General features: G+C 44.7%; 1 protein-coding gene across 1 annotated transcript; it reads right to left on the bottom strand.

Annotated features, from left to right (window-relative positions):
* Positions 1-733: 733 nt before the first annotated feature.
* Positions 734-3,511, bottom strand: LOC115177730 (trypsin-3). The gene is made up of 6 exons (XM_029738667.1): positions 3,415-3,511; positions 2,956-3,175; positions 2,351-2,548; positions 1,933-2,015; positions 1,496-1,620; positions 734-1,069 (listed from the first exon to the last, which is right to left on the bottom strand). Exons 1-6 carry the CDS (start codon positions 3,476-3,478, stop codon positions 902-904), a joined length of 858 nt encoding a protein of 285 aa, XP_029594527.1. The 5' UTR covers positions 3,479-3,511; the 3' UTR covers positions 734-901.
* Between the last annotated feature and the right edge of the window lie 15,889 nt (positions 3,512-19,400).

Genomic DNA, 19,400 nt, shown 5'->3' with positions numbered 1-19,400 from the left:
AGGGAGAGGGGAGGAAGAGAGAGGGGAGAAAGAGGGGAGCGGGAAGAGAGAGGGGGAAGAGAGAGGGAAAAGAGAGTGGAGAGGGAAGAGAGAGGAGAGAGGAGAGAGAGGAGAGAGGGGGGAGAAAGAGAGTGAAATAGAATGGGGAGTCAGTGATACGGTATTGAAAAAAAAGAGAGAGGAGAGAGAGAGAGAGAGAGGAGGAGAAAGAGAGAGAGGAGGAGAAAGAGAGGGGAGAAATAGAGAGAGAGGAGGAGAAAGAGAGAGAGGAGGAGAAAGAGAGGGGAGAAATAGAGAGAGAGGAGGAGAAAGAGAAGGGAGAAAGAGAGAAATAGAGAGATCCAGAGTTAGTGATACGTTATTGAAAAAAAGAGTTGAGTGAAAGCCTGTGGCCTGCTTAGAAAGACACAGGAGTTTGGGACTTAAATTCCAAAGATGGCAGATAGTCTTTGGAGTAACAAAGCCACATGAGACTGACAGTTTGAGCATTCAAGTATAGTAGTACTGCCACTTAAAAACTAGATTTTAATTGACTAGATTCATCTCAAATGAAGTCTGACCACTCCAATAAGAATCAATGGGAAATCCTCAGCAACGATTCCTTTTTCTCCTTACTAAGAGCTTTACAGTAAAATCAGTCTAACCTGATACTTGTTGTTAATGGAACTCTTTTCTCCTCTTCTGTCCCCTCTATACCATATGTCAATGTAAACAGTACAATAGACACAAAAAGTAGAATAGAGTAGAACTCCTTTAATTGCCTCAACAATGCATATCTAGTTCAGTCATCAGCGAATATACTGTGTCCTAGTTAAGTTTGAGTTCATGTACGGAGATCTAAAATCTCTTTATGGTTTATTGGGATACAGTGATTAGCTTCTACTGTTAATTCAATTCACTTTCAAGGCTTGATCTCCCAGGTCGGGATGTGAGTGGTTTTCCAAATCCAATCTTTGTACTCGCAGACATCCATGACAATGCCTGGTAAATGGCATGCTCTTTTAATGGCTCCTTTATGAACACCATACAGCTGGTCCCCACCAAACACCACACCTCCCCCAGAATCACCCTAGAGAGAGCGAGAGAGAGCGAGAGAGAGAGAGAGAGAGAGAGCGAGAGAGAGAGAGAGAGAGAGAGAGAGAGCGAGAGAGAGAGAGAGAGAGAGCGAGAGAGAGAGAGAGAGAGAGAATTTACAGTCAAGCAGTTAGATTTGAATATTTAATCTCGATAACCATTTATTGTAGTAACAGTTAATAACGGTTAGTAATGTAGCTAATAACTAATTAAAACATGATTGATGAGAATGTGAAATAGAGAGGAGTTTTTTATTGTAGTAACAGTTAATAACGGTTAGTAATGTAGCTAATAACTAATTAAAACATGATTGATGAGAATGTGAAATAGAGAGGAGTTTTTTATTGTTGTAACTCCTCTAATCTAAGTTAGATGAGCCATAAACATATCTTAATAATGTTCTGCTTGGAGGTGTACTCACTGGACAGGTATCCACATTGACCCTTTTAGTACAGAAGACGTGTTGTTTTTTAGTTGATTCTGAAAGATTTACACATCTCACAACTTCATACTCCACACACTGCAGAGTGTCTGATTCACCAATTACTGGGGAGACAATAAGGGGAAGTCAGATGGGATTCAATTGACAAACTATTAAGTATTTACATGATATTACAGGATAAAGTGGTAATAACATCTGTATGGTGTTCAATTATTGTTACTTACCATGAAGACATCATTTTTCCCAGTTACTCCTTAATTCCAGTGGTTAACAGGGATCCCCTTTGTAACCCTTATCCTAAAACCTTTACTTCTAGTGCAAGTTACCAAATTGTTCTGCTATTAAGGACTAGGCATCATGGTAAGTAACAATAACTTAAAACCATAGACAAAATATCTATAATGTGTTCATCTCACCTTTGTTACCGTTAGAATCAGCTTGGGTGGCACCATAACCTGCGATCTGAACTGTATTACCCAGCTTTAGTTTAGATGTCTTCCCAGAGCAGGTGAATAAAACAATTCAATCAGGCTTTCAGAACAGATGTTATTGAGGTGTTAACAGTGAGAGCAACAACCAGGAGATGGATTTTTACATGCCCCCCCGCCCCCCCCAAAAAATGTTTTGGTTATGAGTAGCCTAATATTCCCTTAACAATCATTTCTAGAATGGGTTAGATTGTGAGGAGCATAATGGCGTCTTTCTTTGAAAACTCATTAACATGTATTGCTGTGTGAGAATACCCATCCCACCATCTCTTCATCTAATAGGACAGCACAATATTGTCAAAAGATTATCTTCCCATCACTTGACCAGCATAAAACTTAAACTTACCCCGGAACAGACGTAGGTGAACAGTCAGGAGGTTTGGCAAAGGTCGTATCCTTTGCCGTACGCTCAACAGTTAAGTGCAGTAGCATGATGTCATGTTCTATATTTCCTTTATCCTTAAATATATGAATGTTGTTTTCTTCAACAAGGGTTACGTCATTTAGGCCTGAAGGATGTGCACCTAGTCGTACATACAGTTTCCTGACAGACAACAGGAGATAGAAATAATGAAGCGTATGAATAAATACTGTAAATCTGTCTCTCTCTCTCTTTCTCTCTTTCTCCCTCTCCTCTCACTCATCTCTCTCTCTCTCTTTCTCTCTTTCTCCCTCTCCTCTCACTCATCTCTCGCTCTCCTCTCTCTCTTTTCTTTCTCTCTCTCTCTCTCTCTCTTCTCTTATTTTCTCTCTCTCTTTTCTCTCTCTCTCACTCTCCCTGTCTCGCTCTCTCCACTCTCTTTTCTCTTGCTCTTCTCTCTCTCTTCTTTTCTCTTCTCTCTCTGACTTCTCTTCTCTCTCTCTCTCTCTCGCTCTCACAAACACACACGCCCTAAACACACACACGCAAATGATGATATTAATATATATTATGAACATGTATTCTCTTACCATCCATCCTTTATGTCATCCGCATCAGGCGCGCAATGAGCAACAGTTAGAACCCACTGCTTACTGATCAGTGAACCACCACAAGTAAACGCAGGGGCAGGTCTGTTTTTCCCAACAACAATATCTTTATGGTATTCTATAACTGCATGGTACAGCCTTTCAGTGGCACCACAGTCGTGCCCTCCAATGATCCTCTTCTGAATGTTGCCCAATGTAGCCTCTGAATGAGAGAGAAGAGATTACCAGAGAGCGAGATAGTAAAATAGGCAGAATGTAATATATTAATTAGAAAAACAAACAAGGGAATACAAGAAGCAAAGAAATGTTTGTATCAAAATGAAAAAGGAAGGTAGAAGGTTCCATAAGGAAGACAGAAAGAGTAGTGTACAACAGAAACAGAAAGATGGAGAGTGAACAGAGACAAACAGTAGAGTAGAAGTCTACATTGCATAAACATACCTGCCAACATCAGGGAGAGCAGAAGAACACCACTCAGGATCATCATGGTCTTCATGGTTTTCATGGTCGCTGTACTTTCCAGAGGACACCTCTGTTTTTAAACATATTCTGGCACCGTATCTTAAAATGTATCCACCAACCAGCAGCCAACACGCTAATCAACTCAATTTCATTGGTTGTCTCTTGGCCATAGCTGGTTTACATAGTAAAATAGCTGGTTAGATTAAAACAGAGGGCGGTAGGTAAACTAGAGGTTATTTGCTTCATATTTCCTGTTTCATACATGTGGAACTGTCATGTGATGGACATCGTATTCATGCCACAGAGTATATTTGTCATCGCTATGACCCTCAGAGATGAATAAACTTAACAGACCACTAGTACAAGAACATCGTTCTAGTTTGATGTGATCGTCAACTGATGTTGAATGAGATTCTCATGACACAATACTGACTGAGTCTGTCCTATTGTGATTAGAGCCTTGGCTTCTTCCTGACCATGTGACTTGACCAGGATCAGCTTATGCCAGTTATGACCAGTTAGGGATGAAAAACTGGGCCCAGAAAATCCAGGGCCTGTATGTATCAAGCGTCTCAGAGTAGGAGTGCTGATCTAGGACCAGGTTCCCCCCGTCCATGTAGTCTAATTCATTTTGATCTAAAAAGGAAAAACTGACTCTACATCAGCACTCCTACTCTGAACAGCACAAACGTTCCCAGGTCTCCCTTGAGGAAGAGGCTATCTGACCTTAATGGGACTTCCTGGTTAGATAAAGGTTGCATTTAAAAAGATGAACAAAATAACCTAAATGAAGCCTGAGCCTGTTTAATTTCCCGCCTGTGGATGAAAATATAGACTTAATCAATGAAACATTTGTAACTTCAGTGAGACAAGTTAATTCACTGTACTTGGTCAGTTAGTGCCTTGTCTGGCCCCTTTCTATGCACATTATCTTTGAGATAATATCTATTAGAGTTGTGCAGAAGACTCCAAAGATCACTAAATCTTTACGACAGGAACGGATTGGCATTATGTAGTAGAGAACCAAATGTACTAAATGGAAAAACTTCAATCAAACAATCAAATGTATTTATAAAGCCCTTTTTACATCATCAGATGTCACAAAGTGTTTATACAGAAACCCAGCCTAAAACCCCAAACAGCAAGCAATGCAGATGTAGATGCACCTTGGAAAAACTCCCTAGAAAGGCAGGAACCTAGAAACACTATTTTCACATATGTCGATGTTGGGGTGGTGCTGGAGATGATGAGTAGGTAGTTCAACAATTTAGAAAATTCGCTTTAAGCGCGTTGGGACAGTAACCAAAAGCTTGCTGGTTGGAATCCCCTTGCCGACTAGGTGAAAAATCTGCCGGTGTGCCCTTTTGCAAGGCACTTAACTCTAATTACTCCTGTAAGTTGCTCTGGATAAGAGGAATGGATTGGAACTGCACTATTGACTTTATCAAGGTTGTATGACAGGAGATTAATTTAGTGTCACCAGGGGTAGTGAACAATATTTACATTCAGTAGACACATGGAGAACGAAGGAATCCCACCCACCACAAACCAGTATACTTGGTTGAAGAATGGTGTGGTTGGGCTACACGAGGGAGAAATTGAGTGAGTCTCTCTCTCTCTCTCTCTCTCTCTCTCTCTCTCTCTCTCTCTCTCTCTCTGAGCAGCAGAGATGCACCATGTATCTCTCCCTCCCGCAGCAACAGCTCAGGGTCCATACAGCACGGTTCTGGTAATCCACGGACCTAAAAAGTTACAAAAAAAATATATATATAATATAGCAAAATGGTGCTCAGGGGGTGGGGTAGGGGCTGTTGAGCTTGAGAGAGTGAGAAGCTTAAGCAGGGGGGAGAGAGACAGAGAGAGAGAGAATGAGAAGCTTAAGCAGGGATGAGGGAGAGAGAGAGAAAATCTTAAGCAGGGGGGAGGGAGAGAGAGAGAGAAGCTTAAGCAGGGGGAGGGAGAGAGATAGTGAGAAGCTTAACCAGGGGGAGGGAGAGAGAGAGAATCTTAAGCAGGGGGAGGGAGAGAGACAGAGAAGCTTAAGCAGGGAGGAGGGAGAGAGAGAGAGAAGCTTAAGCAGGGGGAGGGAGAACGAGAGAGAGAGAGAAGCTTAAGCAGGGGGGAGGGAGAGAGAGAGAAGCTTAAGCAGCGGGAGGGAGAACGAGAGAGAGAGAGAGAGAAGCTTAAGCAGGGGGGAGGGAGAGAGAGAAGCTTAAGCAGGGGGGAGGGAGAGAGAGAAGCTTAAGCAGCGGGAGGGAGAACGAGAGAGAGAGAGAGAGAGAGAGAGAGAGAAGCTTAAGCAGGGGGGAGGGAGAGAGAGAAGCTTAAGCAGGGGGAGGGAGAGAGAGATAGAAGCTTAAGCAGGGGGGAGGGAGAGAGAGAGAGAGAGAGAAGCTTAAGCAGGGGGAGGGAGAGAGAGAGCTTAAGCAGCGGGAGGGAGAACGAGAGAGAGAGAGAGAAAGAGAGAAGCTTAAGCAGGGGGAGGGAGAGAGAGAGAGAGAGAAGCTTAAGCAGGGAGGAGGGAGGGAGAGAGAGAGAAAAGCTTAAGCAGGGGGAGGGAGAGAGAGAGAGAGAGAAGCTTAAGCAGGGGGAGAGAGAGAGAGAGGGAGAGAGAGAGAGAGGAGCTTAAGCAGGGAGAGAGAGAGAGAGAGAGAGAGAAGCTTAAGCAGGGGGAGGGAGGGAGGGGTGCAGAGAGAGAGAGAGAGGGAGAGAGAGAGAGAGAAAGTCAATAGTGCTGTTCCAGTATATAAGACTTACACAACACTTATCCAGATATACTGTATAAGCCTATTGCTGTATATGGCAAAACATGATTGGTTCTGGAATAGTTTGGTTGTTGATCTATGAGACACTTCAAACAGTTCTTCAGTACACCTTTTATTTAACCTGTCCTCACTTTAGCATATTCACATGGGCTGGTGCAATTACTAACGCAAACCAGAACCCGAAACTGTAGAACAGAGGTGTCAAACTCATATCCTGGAGAGCCACGTGTCTCCTGGTTTTTGTTATTTCCTTCCCATGTGTTTCCTAGACAACAAGGTGAGGGGTGTTCCTGACTAATCAATGACCTTGATCAATCTAGTACAAGGGAGAAGTGAAAACCCGCAGACACTCTGCCCCTGAGGACTGGAGTTTAACACGAGCTGTAGTGGTACCAGTCAGGTGAAAGATGTCTGTTCAGTCATAGTATGGCACATGGACTTGAAATTAGGATGAAAACGTTGGTCTTTGCCATTGGAACTATGTTGTTATAGTTCCAATATAGATGCTGTTACAAATTCCATGCCGGTGACTCTTATCAGCACCTCACAACCCATTCAGCCTTCTAAGAGTCTCATAGAACAAACATTGACCAAACTGTACCCCAATAGGCTTATAAGTGTTATCCACGAGCGCTGTACAATGATGACCCTGGCCGTGACCCCACTCCCTGCTGGTGTCTCAGGGGGAGTTGGGTTATGGTGACCCTGGCTGTTACCCCCACTCCCTGCTGGTGTCTCAGGGGGAGTTGGGTTATGGTGACCCTGGCTGTTACCCCCACTCCCTGCTGGTGTCTCAGGGGGAGTTGGGATATGGTGACCCTGGCCGTGACCCCACTCCCTGCTGGTGTCTCAGGAGGAGTTGGGATATGGTGACCCTGGCCATGACCCCACTCCCTGCGGGTGTCTCAGGGGGAGTTGGGATATGACGACCCTGGCCGTGACCCCACTCCCTGCGGGTGTCTCAGGGGGTGTTGGGATATGACGACCCTGGCCATGACCCCACTCCCTGTGGGTGTCTCAGGAGGAGTTGGGATATGGGGACCCTGGCCGGGACCCCACTCCCTGTGGGTGTCTCAGGAGGAGTTGGGATATGGGGACCCTGGCCGGGACCCCACTCCCTGTGGGTGTCTCAGGGGGAGTTGGGAGGAGGTGTGGATGACCACACACCATAGCAGTTTGAGGAACTGCTATGGTGTGTGGTCATCCACACCTCCTCCCAAAAAAAACGAATCATCCAGCGATCATACACTGTTTACCAGGGGGCAGGGCTACCGACGTTAAGGCTAATCTAAAGACGGTGCTGGCTAAAGCTAAAACTGGCGAGTGTAGAGAGTATAGAGATATTGTTATCCACGTCGGCACCAACGATGTTAGGATGAAACAGTCAGAGGTCACCAAGCGCAACATAGCTTCAGCGTGTAAATCAGCTAGAAAGATGTGTCGGCATCGAGTAATTGTCTCTGGCCCCCTCCCAGTTAGGGGGAGTGATGAGCTCTACAGCAGAGTCTCACAACTCAATCGCTGGATGAAAACTGTGTTCTGCCCCTCCCAAAAGATAGAATTTGTAGATAACTGGCCCTCTTTCTGGGACTCACCCACAAACAGGACCAAGCCTGGCCTGTTGAGGTGTGACGGACTCCATCCTAGCTGGAGGGGTGCTCTCATCTTATCTACGAACATAGACAGGGCTCTAACTCCTCTAGCTCCAGAATGAAATAGGGTGCAGGCCAGGCAGCAGGCTGTTAGCCAGCCTGCCAGCTTAGTGGAGTCTGCCATTAGCAAAGTCAGCGTAGTCAGCTCAGCTTTTCCCATTGAGACCGTGTCTGTTCCTCGATCTAGGTTGGGCAAAATAAAAAATGGCGGTGTTCGCTTTAGTAATCTCACTAGTATAAAGACCTCCTCCATTCCTGCCATTATTGAAAGAGATTGTGATACTTCACATCTCAAAATTGGGTTACTTAATGTTAGATGCCTCACTTCCAAGGCAGTTATAGTCAATGAACTAATCACTGATCATAATCCTGATGTGATTGGCCTGACTGAAACATGGCTTAAGCCTGATGAATTTACTGTGTTAAATGAGGCCTCACCCCCTGGTTACACTAGTGACCATACCCCCCGTGCATCCGGTAAAGGCGGAGGTGTTGCTAACATCTACGATAGCAAATTTCAATTTACAAAAAAAAACAATGACGTTTTCGTCTTTTGAGCTTCTAGTCATGAAATCTATGCAGCCTACTCACTCACTTTTTATAGCTACTGTTTACAGGCCTCCTGGGCCATATGCAGTGTTCCTCACTGAGTTCCCTGAATTCCTATCGGATCTTGTAGTCATAGCAGATAATATTCTAATTTTTGGTGACTTTAACATTCACATGGAAAAGTCCACAGACCCACTCCAAAAGGCTTTCGGAGCCATCCTCGACTCAGTGGGTTTTGTCCAACATGTCTCTGGACCTACTCACTGCCACAGTCATACTCTGGACCTAGTTTTGTCCCATGGAATAAATGTTAATAAGAACAATCCGAAATTTCTTTTTGATACTGTCGCAAAGCTAACTAAAAAGCAGCATTCGCAAATGGAGGATGGCTTTCACTTCAGCAGTAATACATTTATGAACTTCTTTGAGGAAAAGATCATGATCATTAGAAAGCAAATTACGGACTCCTCTTTAAATTTGGGTATTCCTCCAAAGCTCCATTGTCCTGAGTCTGCACAACTCTGCCAGGACCTTGGCTCAAGGGAGATACTAAAGTGTTTTAGTACTATATCTCTTGACACAATGATGAAAATAATCATGGCCTCCAAACCCTCAAGCTGCATACTGGACCCTATTCCAACTAAACTACTGAAAGAGCTGCTTCCTGTGCTTGGCCCTCCTATGTTGAACATAATAAACGGCTCTCTATCCACCGGATGTGTACCAAGCTCACTAAAAGTGGCAGTAATAAAGCCTCTCTTGAAAAAGCCGAATCTTGACCCAGAAATTATAAAAAACTATCGGCCTATATCGAATCTTCCATTCCTCTCAAAAATTTTAGAAAAAGCTGTTGCACAGCAACTCACTGCCTTCCTGAAGACAAACAATGCATACGAAACGCTTCAGTCTGGTTTTAGACCCCATCATAGCACTGAGACTGCACTTGTGAAGGTGGTAAATGACCTTTTAATGACGTCAGACCGAGGCTCTGCATCTGTCCTCGTGCTCCTAGATCTTAGTGCCGCTTTTGATACCATCGATCACCACATTCTTTTGGAGAGATTGGAAACCCAAATTGGTCTACATGGACAAGTTCTGGCCTGGTTTAGATCTTATCTGTCGGAAAGATATCAGTTTGTCTCTGTGAATGGTTTGTCCTCTGACAAATCAATTGTAAATTTCGGTGTTCCTCAAGGTTCCTTTTTAGGACCACTATTGTTTTCACTATATATTTTACCTCTTGGGGATGTCATTCGAAAACATAATGTTAAATTTCACTGCTATGCGGACGACACACAGCTGTACATTTCAATGAAACATGGTGAAGCTCCAAAATTGCCCTCGCTAGAAGCCTGTGTTTCAGACATAAGGAAGTGGATGGCTGCAAACGTTCTACTTTTAAACTCGGACAAAACAGAGATGCTTGTTCTAGGTCCCAAGAAACAAAGAGATCTTCTGTTCAATCTGACAATTAATCTGGATGGTTGTACAGTCGTCTCAAATAAAACTGTGAAGGACCTCGGTGTTACTCTGGACCCTGATCTCTCTTTTGAAGAACATATCAAGACTGTTTCAAGGACAGCTTTTTTCCATCTACGTAACATTGCAAAAATCAGAAACTTTCTGTCCAAAAATGACGCAGAAAAATTAATCCATGCTTTTGTTACTTCTAGGCTGGACTACTGCAATGCTCTACTTTCCGGCTACCCGGATAAAGCACTAAACAAACTTCAGTTAGTGCTAAATACGGCTGCTAGAATCCTGACTAGAACCAAACAATTTGATCATATTACTCCAGTGCTAGCCTCCCTACACTGGCTTCCTGTTAAGGCAAGGGCTGATTTCAAGGTTTTACTGCTAACCTACAAAGCATTACATGGGCTTGCTCCTACCTATCTTTCCGATTTGCTCCTGCCGTACATACCTACACGTACGCTATGGTCACAAGACGCAGGCCTCCTAATTGTCCCTAGAATTTCTAAGCAAACGGCTGGAGGTAGGGCTTTCTCCTATAGAGCTCCATTTTTATGGAATGGTCTGCCTACCCATGTGAGAGACGCAGACTCAGTCTCAACCTTTAAGTCTTTACTGAAGACTTATCTCTTCAGTAGGTCCTATGATTAAGTGTAGTCTGGCCCAGGGGTGTGAAGGTGAACGGAAAGGCTGGAGCAACGAACCGCCCTTGCTGTCTCTGCCTTGCCGGTTCCCCTCTTTCCACTGGGATTCTCTGCCTCTAACCCTATTACAGGGGCTGAGTCACTGACTTACTGGTGTTCTTCCATGCCGTCCATGGGAGGGGTGCGTCACTTGAGTGGGTTGAGTCACTGACGTGGTCTTCCTGTCTGGGTTGGCGCCCCCCTTTGGGTTGTGCCATGGCGGAGATCTTTGTGGGCTATACTCGGCCTTGTCTTCGGACGGTAAGTTGGTGGTTGTAGACATCCCTCTAGTGGTGTGGGGGCTGTGCTTTGGCAAAGTGGGTGGGGTTATATCCTGCCTGTTTGGCCCTGTCCGGGGGTATCATCGGATGGGGCCACAGTGTCTTCTGATCCCTCCTGTCTCAGCCTCCAGTATATATGCTGTAGTAGTTTATGTGCCGGGGGGCTAGGGTCAGTCTGTTTCATCTGGAGTATTCTCTTGTCTTAACCGGTGTCCTGTGTGAATTTAAATATGCTCTCTCTAATTCTCTCTTTCTCTCTTTCTTTCTTTCTTTCTCTCGGAGGACCTGAGCCCTAGGACCATGCCTCGGGACTACCTGGCATGATGACTCCTTGCTGTCCCCAGTCCACCTGGCCATGCTGCTGCTCCAGTTTCAACTGTTCTGCCTGCGGCCACGGAACCCTGACCTGTTCACCGGACGTGCTTGTTGCACCCTCGACAACTACAATGATTATTATTATTTGACCATGCTGGTCATTTATGAACATTTTAACATCTTGACCATGTTCTGTTATAATATCCACCCGGCACAGCCAGAAGAGGACTGGCCACCCCTCATAGCCTGGTTCCTCTCTAGGTTTCTTCCTAGGTTTTTGGCCTTTCTAGGGAGTTTTTCCTAGGGAGTTTTTCCTAGCCACCGTGCCTCTTTCACATGCATTGCTTGCTGTTTGGGGTTTTAGGCTGGGTTTCTGTACAGCACTTTGAGATTTCAGCTGATATACGAAGGGCTATATAAATAAATTTGATTTGATTTGATTTGAGTTGGGATATGGTGACCCTGGCCGTGACCCCACTCCCTGCAGGTGTCTCAGGGGGGAGTTGGGATATGCAAAAAAACATTTCCAATACACAGGACAAATATAAGCACCCCCTCCCCAATTTTATATCTGGTATATATTTGGCGTATATCATGTGATATAGTGGGAGAGAGTGTGTGTAACCATGAAATAGATGGAAGCGGGGGCTGAGAAAAAAGGAGGGATAAAAATAAATAGGAAAGAGAAAGAAAGAGAGAGATAAATAGAGTGACAGAGAAATGAGAGAGAGAGTGGCTCACTTCACTCCCCGTCCTCCAGTGGCCCCACGACTGGAGCCTGAGTGTCTAGGGGTGGATAAACCTGTGTGAACAGATGTGAGTTGATGTTGTTATGGTAATCTACGTGTGTTTTAATGTTTACTGTTGGTTGTAGTTACTGATAGTTACTATTGGTTGTAGTTACTGATAGTTACTGTTGGTTGTAGTTACTGATAGTTACTGTTGGTTGTAGTTACTGATAGTTACTGTTGGTTGTAGTTACTGATAGTTACTGTTGGTTGTAGTTACTGATAGTTACTGTTGGTTGTAGTTACTGATAGTTACTGTTGGTTGTAGTTACTGATAGTTACTACTGTGATATGTGATCCGTGTTCAGGTAGCATATTTAGACCTGTTATACAGTCCTATCCTAATGTTATTGCTCCAGTTGTCTTGTATTGATATCAATTCATTCTCATGTTATGCTCATTGTGTACAGCCTATTCATCTCCTGTATTACAGAACCACATCAGTTCCCTGTCTGTTGTGTACATCCATTGCAACAAAGTGTCCTTGTGTCTAACTCTGTCAGGCTGCCTCATTCCCCTCTGACCAGGGGAGGTGCTAGTGAGTCACAGACCAGCCCAGACTGGATTGAGAGTTTCCCTAAATGAAGGTAACACGTTTGTATTCTAAACTTGCACTGTGACTTTGTGTTTGTCCTACTGTATGCGTGTTCATAATGCAGACTTACTGTCCACAGTCAGACATCATGGACAGTGAGAAGGGATAAACTATTGGTTCTGGAATTGTTTGGTTGTTCTACGAGGCCCTTGCACACATATTCTGAAGAGAAAATGTTTACACCAACATCCGGGGTGAAAGCACTGCTACACCTGCACTAAGATTTGTGCCATGGCTCAGCACTTGCACCCCCTTCCACCAGACCCTTCTCTTCCACATATAACACATCCCAATGTTTCCTGTTTCACATATTCCTCCCGTAACCCTCTCTTCTCCGAGTCTCCACCTGTAAAATGTCAAAAGAGGGAGGTAAACCCACAAGTAGCTAAACCAATAGACAAGCCCACACAGCTTAGCTGAAATGCCAGAAGAGACCTAAAGGCTGCACCCCAATAATTATTTCTAATTTCTTCCGAAGTGGGCACTTTTTCGCTTCCCTTTATGGATTTGGAAGGAATGATGACTGGTAAACTCCCTCTGGCCAATGCTTTTAAATTTGTGTCATGACGTGACTAGTGACGTAACGCACTTCCGCGTTGTCTCCGTACTGCTGTACTGTTTGTTGCTACTTGACTAACTGCCAAACTTTTTCACTTTTGACTCTTAATAGCTAGTTAATCAAACTCGGTATTTAACAGGTTTTCCATGGTCTTATTATTGTCCTCACATTACTTTTAATTCAACTTTTTCTGGACGTAGATCTGCAGGCCCTCCTTTGAAGGCGTACTTGCAAAATGTGCATACGAGAGAGAGAGAGAGAGAGAGAGAGAGAGAGAGAGAGAGAGAAAATCCAGAAAAGAGACATTAAATTCTACAACCACCTAAAAGGAAGTGATTCCCAAACCTTCCATAACAAAGCCATCACCTATAGAGAGATTAACCTGGAGAAGAGTCCCCTAAGCAAGCTGGTCCTGAGGCTCTGTTCACAAATACAAACAGACCCCACAGAGCCCCAGGACTGAAACACAATTAGACCCAACCAAATCATGAGAAAACAAAAAGATAATTACTTGACACATTGGAAAGAATTAAGAAAAAAACAGAGCAAACTAGAAAGCTATTTGACCCTAAACAGAGAGTACACAGTGGCAGAATACCTGACCACTGTGACTGACCCAAACTTAAGGAAAGCTTTGACTATGTACAGACTCAGTGAGCATAGCCTTGCTATTGAGAAAGGCCGCCGTAGGCAGACATGGCTCTCAAGATAAGCCAGGCTATGTGAACACTGCCCACAAAATGAGGTGGAAACTGAGCTGCACTTCCTAACCTCCAGCCAAATGTACGATCATAATAGAGAAATATATTTAGCTCAGATTATATACTGGGTGAAAAACCAGTGTGCCCTCACAGCAGCAAGATTTGTGACCTGTTGCCACAAGAAAATGGCAACCAGTGAAGAACAAACACCATTGTAAATACAACCCATATTTATGTTTATTTATTTTCCCTTTTGTACTTTAACTATTTGCACATAATATGATACTTGAAATGTCTTTATTCTTTTGGAACTTTTGTGAGTGTAATGTTTACTGTCCATTTTTATTGTTTATTTCACTTTTGTTTATTATCTACCTCACTTGCTTTGGCAATGTTATCAAATGTTTCCCATGTCAATAAAGCCCCTTAAATTGAATTGAATTGAATTGAATTGAGAAAGAGAGAGTTACAAATCATGACCCCTCTAAGTGTGGGGAGTAAATGGAAATGTTGGAAGGGCGGGGGAGAGAAGGGGAAGGCAGGGGTAAGAGTGGTGACAGAAAAGGCAGAATAAGAGTAGAACTCTCCTTTCCACTGTGATTTGTCCCATTAAAGAGCTATTTATGTTTGTTTGGCTCAAGGATGTTCGACTGAATCAAAGGCTACAGTCCAATCCTCTACCTTTCTCTCGAAGTGTGCACTTGTACACTTCCCTCATGGATTTAAAAGGAATGGACTGGTGTGAGGAATATGGTGAAAACTTCCTCCAGCCATGGTTGCACCAATCCAATGTTTTTAAATGCATGAGTGGGAGGGAACAAGTGCACACTTTTGGAAAAGGGTAGAGAATCAGCAAGCTTAGCCTCTTACCTCAGCCAAACGTTTTGTTTACAATTCTACCTCTTTATGTTGACTTTTTCATCAGGAATTTATTGTGTCTGTCAGTTACAGCTTGAGTAGCCTCAAACAACCCGATTCAGTCTGATTTCACCTCCCTTTGTAGGGAGACATGTTTTACTCATAGCTACAGATACATGGCAGAACTTGACAATGTCCCAAATGGCACTCCCTATATAGTACACTTTTTACCAGACACATATGGGACCTGGTCAAATGTAGTGCACTGGGTCCTGGTCAGATGTCGTGCAATAAATAAGAAATAGGGTGCCATTTTGGACTCATTTTTGTATCTCATAGAACAAAAAACAACCAGCTTATTCCAGAACCAATCATTTTCATCGTCAACAGTAAAAGGCTTATTAGTGTTGAATGTATATTTAGTTCATTCATTATTTGAATGAAGTAGTGTCCTAGTTAATGTGTTGCTGGTGAATGTCCAGGGGCAGTGTGTTGGTTAAGTTCTCTCACGTCACCCCGCTCCTCCGCTCTCTCCACTGGCTTCCAGTTGAAGCTCGCATCCGCTACAAGACCATGGTGCTTGCCTACGGAGCTGTGAGGGGAACGGCACCTCCATACCTTCAGGCTCTGATCAGGCCCTACACCCAAACAAGGGCACTGCGTTCATCCACCTCTGGCCTGCTGGCCCCCCTACCTCTGAGGAAGCATGGTTCCCGCTCAGCCCAGTCCAAACTGTTCGCTGCTCTGGCACCCCAATGGTGGAACAAGCTCCCTCACGACGCCAGGACAGCGGAGTCAATCACCACCTTCCGGAGACACCTGAAACCCCACCTCTTTAAGGAATACCTGGGATAGGATAAAGTAATCCTTCTAACCCCCCCCCCCCCTTAAAAGATTTAGATGCACTATTGTAAAGTGGTTGTTCCACTGGATATCATAAGGTGAATGCACCAATTTGCAAGTCGCTCTGGATAAGAGCGTCTGCTAAATGACTTAAATGTAATGTAAATGTAATGTAAAATGTTAAGACAGAGATTCAATCCAAGGTGCATTGACAACAGTCACGCTGCACATGACTTTTAAAGGTAATTTACGTTTGAGCCAACATTTGCAGCATTTACTGTGAACACAATATCTGCAAACATCTGTGAAATTGCATTTAATTAAATGGCATATTGTGGATAGTGCAGTGTGATGTCAACGACACACCTTTGATTGAATACCAGCCTTCGTGTGTCCAGGCAGACAGAGTTACAGTGGGATGTACTAAACTATACAATACCACAATGGGATATACACTATCAACATTCTGGATTAACACACTACAGTTATAACAAGATGGCGCCGACAGTCGCCTCGCTTCAGGTCCTTAGGAAACTATGCAGTAATTTGTTTTTTTTATGTATTATTTCTTACATTGTTAACCCAGAAAATCTCAAGTGTTATTACATACAGCCGGGAAGAACTATTGGATATAAATGCGATGTCAATTTACCAACATTACGACCAGGAATACGACTTTCCTGAAGCGGATCCCTTGTTCAGACCTCCACCCTGGACATGGGATCTTATCCCAGAGGCCGACCCAAAACAACGCTGTCGCCTTCCAGAGAGACATCGGAGATTGTAACATTCTCTGTTTCACGGAAACATGGCTCACTAGGGATATGTTGTCAGAGTCGGTACAGCCACCTGGGTTCTTCATGCATCGTGCCGACAGAAACAAATATCTCTCTGGTAAGAAGAAGGGCGGAGGTGTATGCCTTATGATTAATGACTCATTGTGCAATCTCAACAACATACAGGAACTCAAGTCATTTAGTTCACCTGACCTAGAATTCCTTACAATGAAATGCCGATCGCATTACATCCCAAGAGAATTCTCTTTGATTATAAGCACAGTCGTGTATACCCCCCCAAGCGGATACCTCGACGGTCCTGAAAGAACTTCACTGGACTCTATGTAAACTGGAAACCATATATCCTAAGGCTGCATTTATTGTAATCTGAGAACTAATCTGAGCTAATCTGAGAACAAGGCTACCTAAATTTTACCAGCATATAGAATGCTCAACAAGATTTGGTAGCATTCTCGACCATTGCTACTCTAACTTCCGCGATGCATACAAGGCCCTCCCCCGCCCTCCCTTCGGCAAATCTGACCATGACTCCATTTTGTTGGTCCTCGCCTATAGGCAGAAACTTAAACAGGAAACGCTCGTGCTCAGGTCTATCCAACGCTGGTCTGACCAATCGGATTCCACGTCTCAAGATTGCTTCGATCACGTGGACTGAGATATGTTCCGCATAGACGCAGACAACAACATTGACGTATACGCTGACTCAGTGAGGGAGTTTATTAGTAAGTGCATCGGAGATGTTGTACCCACTGTGACGATTAAAACATTCCCTAACCAGAAACCGTGGATTGATGGCAGCATTCGCTCAAAACTGAAAGTGCGAACCACCGCTTTTAATCATGACAAGGCGACTGGAAACATGACTGAATACAAACAGTGTAGTTATTCCCAACCAAACAAGCAAAGAGTCAGTATAGAGACAAAGTAGAGTCGCAAATCAATGGCTCAAACATGAGACGTATGTGGCAGGGTCTACAGACAATCACGGATTACAAAAAGAAAACCAGCCCCGTCGCGAACATTAATGCCTTGCTCCCAGACAAATTAAACATCTTCTTTGCTCGCTTTGAGGACAATACAGTGCCACTGACATGGCCAGCTACCAAAGCCTGTGGGCTCTCCTTCTCCATGGCCAACGTGAGTAAAACATTTAAACGTGTTAACCCTCGCAAGGCTGCCGACCCAGATGGCACCCCTAGCCACGTCCTCAGAGCATGCGCAGACCAGCTGGCTGGTGTGTTTACAGACATATTCAATCAATCCCTATCCCAGTCTGTTGTCCCCACATGCTTCAAAATGGCCACCATTATTCCTGTTCCCAAGAAAGCTAAGAACTAAATGACTATTGCCCCGTTGCACTCACTTCTGTCATCATGAAGTGCTTTGAGACAATAGTCAAGGATCATATCACCTCCACCCTACCTGACACCCTAGACCCACTTCAATTTGCTTACCGCCCCAATAGGTCCACTGACGATGCAATCGCCATCACACTGCACACTGCCCTATCCCATCTGGACAAGAGGAATACCTATGTAGGAATGCTGTTCAATGACTACAGCTCAGCATTCAACACCATAGTACCCTCCAAGCTCATCATTAAGCTTGAGACCCTGGGTCTCCACCCCGCCTTGTGCAACTGGGTCCTGGACTCTCTGACGGGCTGCCCCCAGGTGGTGAAGGTAGGAAACAACATCTCCGCTCCTCAACACTGGGGCCCCACAAGGGTGCATTCTCAGCCCTCTCCTGTACTCCCTGTTCACCCATGACTGCGTGGCCATGCACGCTTACAACTCAATCATCAAGTTTGCAGACGACACTACAGTGGTAGGCCTGATTACCAACAACGACGAGACGGCCTACAGGGAGGAGTGTGGTGTCAGGAAAATAACCTCTCACTCATAGTCAACAAAACAAAGAAGATGATCGTGGACAGTAGTGGAGAAGGTGGACAGTAGTGGAGAAGGTGGAAAGTTTTAAGTTCCTCGGCGTACACATCACAGACAAACTGAAATGGTCCACCCACACAGGTGGTCCACCCACAAAGGCCTGGACTGTTTGCTGCCGATGTAACCATCCGAGGGGGCTTCAACAGGCCCCCCCCGTTGCGACGTCCCCCTGAGGCCCATCTACTAGCCTGCTGCTAGCCCCGGCCTGCTAGCTGTCTGAATCTCCGTGCCTCCAGCTCGCCTAGCTACTCACTGGACCCTACGATTACTCGGCTACACATGCCTCTCCCTAATGTCAATATGCCTTGTCTATTGCTGTTTTGGTTAGTAATTTCACTTATTTCACTGTAGAACCATGCTCTATATCCCTTACCTAGCCCTGTTATTCCACCCCCCCACACATGCGGTGACCGCACCTGGCTTAAATGGTGCTTCTAGAGACAAAACCTCTCTCATCGTCACTCAATGCCTAGGCTTACCTCCACTGTACTCACATCCTACCATACCCTTGTCTGTACATTAAGCCTTGAATCTATCCTTCCATGCCCAGAAACCTTCCCCCTTAACTCTCTGTTGCGAACATACTAGACGACCAGTTCTTACAGCCTTTAGCCGTACCCTTATCATACTCCTCCTCTGTTCCTCTGGTGATGTAGAGGTTAATCCAGGCCCTGCAGCCCCCAGCACCACTCCCATTCCCCAGGCGCTCTCATTTGTTGACTTCTGTAACTATAAAAACCTTGGTTTCATGCATGTTAACATTAGAAGCCTCCTCCCTAAGTTTGTTTTAGTCACTGCTTTAGCACACTCCGCCAACCCGGATGGCCTTGCCGTGTCTGAATCCTGGCTTAGGAAGGCCACCAAAAATCCTGAAATGTCCATCCCAACTATAACATTTTCCAACAAGATAGAACTCCCAAAGGGGGCGGAGTTGCAATCTACTGCAGAGATAGGATGCAGAGTTTGTCATACTATCCAGGTCTGTGCCCAAACAATTCGAGCTTCTATTTTAAAAATCCACCTTTCCAGAAACAAGTCTTTGACCGTTGCCGTTTGTTATAGACCCCCCTCAGCCCCCAGCTGTGCCCTGGACACCATATGTGAATTGATTGCCCCCCATCTATCTTCAGAGTTCGTACTGTTAGGTGGCCTAAACT

The sequence above is a fragment of the Salmo trutta genome, chromosome 38 (genome assembly GCF_901001165.1).
Source record: "Salmo trutta chromosome 38, fSalTru1.1, whole genome shotgun sequence".
Classification (NCBI taxonomy): Eukaryota; Metazoa; Chordata; class Actinopteri; order Salmoniformes; family Salmonidae; genus Salmo; species Salmo trutta.
The sequence above is the reverse complement of the archived record's forward strand: the minus strand, read 5'-3'. Positions and strand labels throughout refer to the sequence as shown.

What these genes read in the sequence shown, in the direction of transcription:
- LOC115177730 (XM_029738667.1), bottom strand. Translation starts at nt 3,478, where the DNA reads ATGAAAACCATGAAGACCATGATGATCCTGAGTGGTGTTCTTCTGCTC. An exon ending in TGATTCTAACGGTAACAAAG is followed by an intron (nt 1,621 to 1,932) that starts GTGAGATGAACA and finishes TTGTCTCCCCAG; the next exon opens with TAATTGGTGAATCAGACACT. An exon ending in TCAATGTGGATACCTGTCCA is followed by an intron (nt 1,070 to 1,495) that starts GTGAGTACACCT and finishes CGCTCTCTCTAG; the next exon opens with GGTGATTCTGGGGGAGGTGT.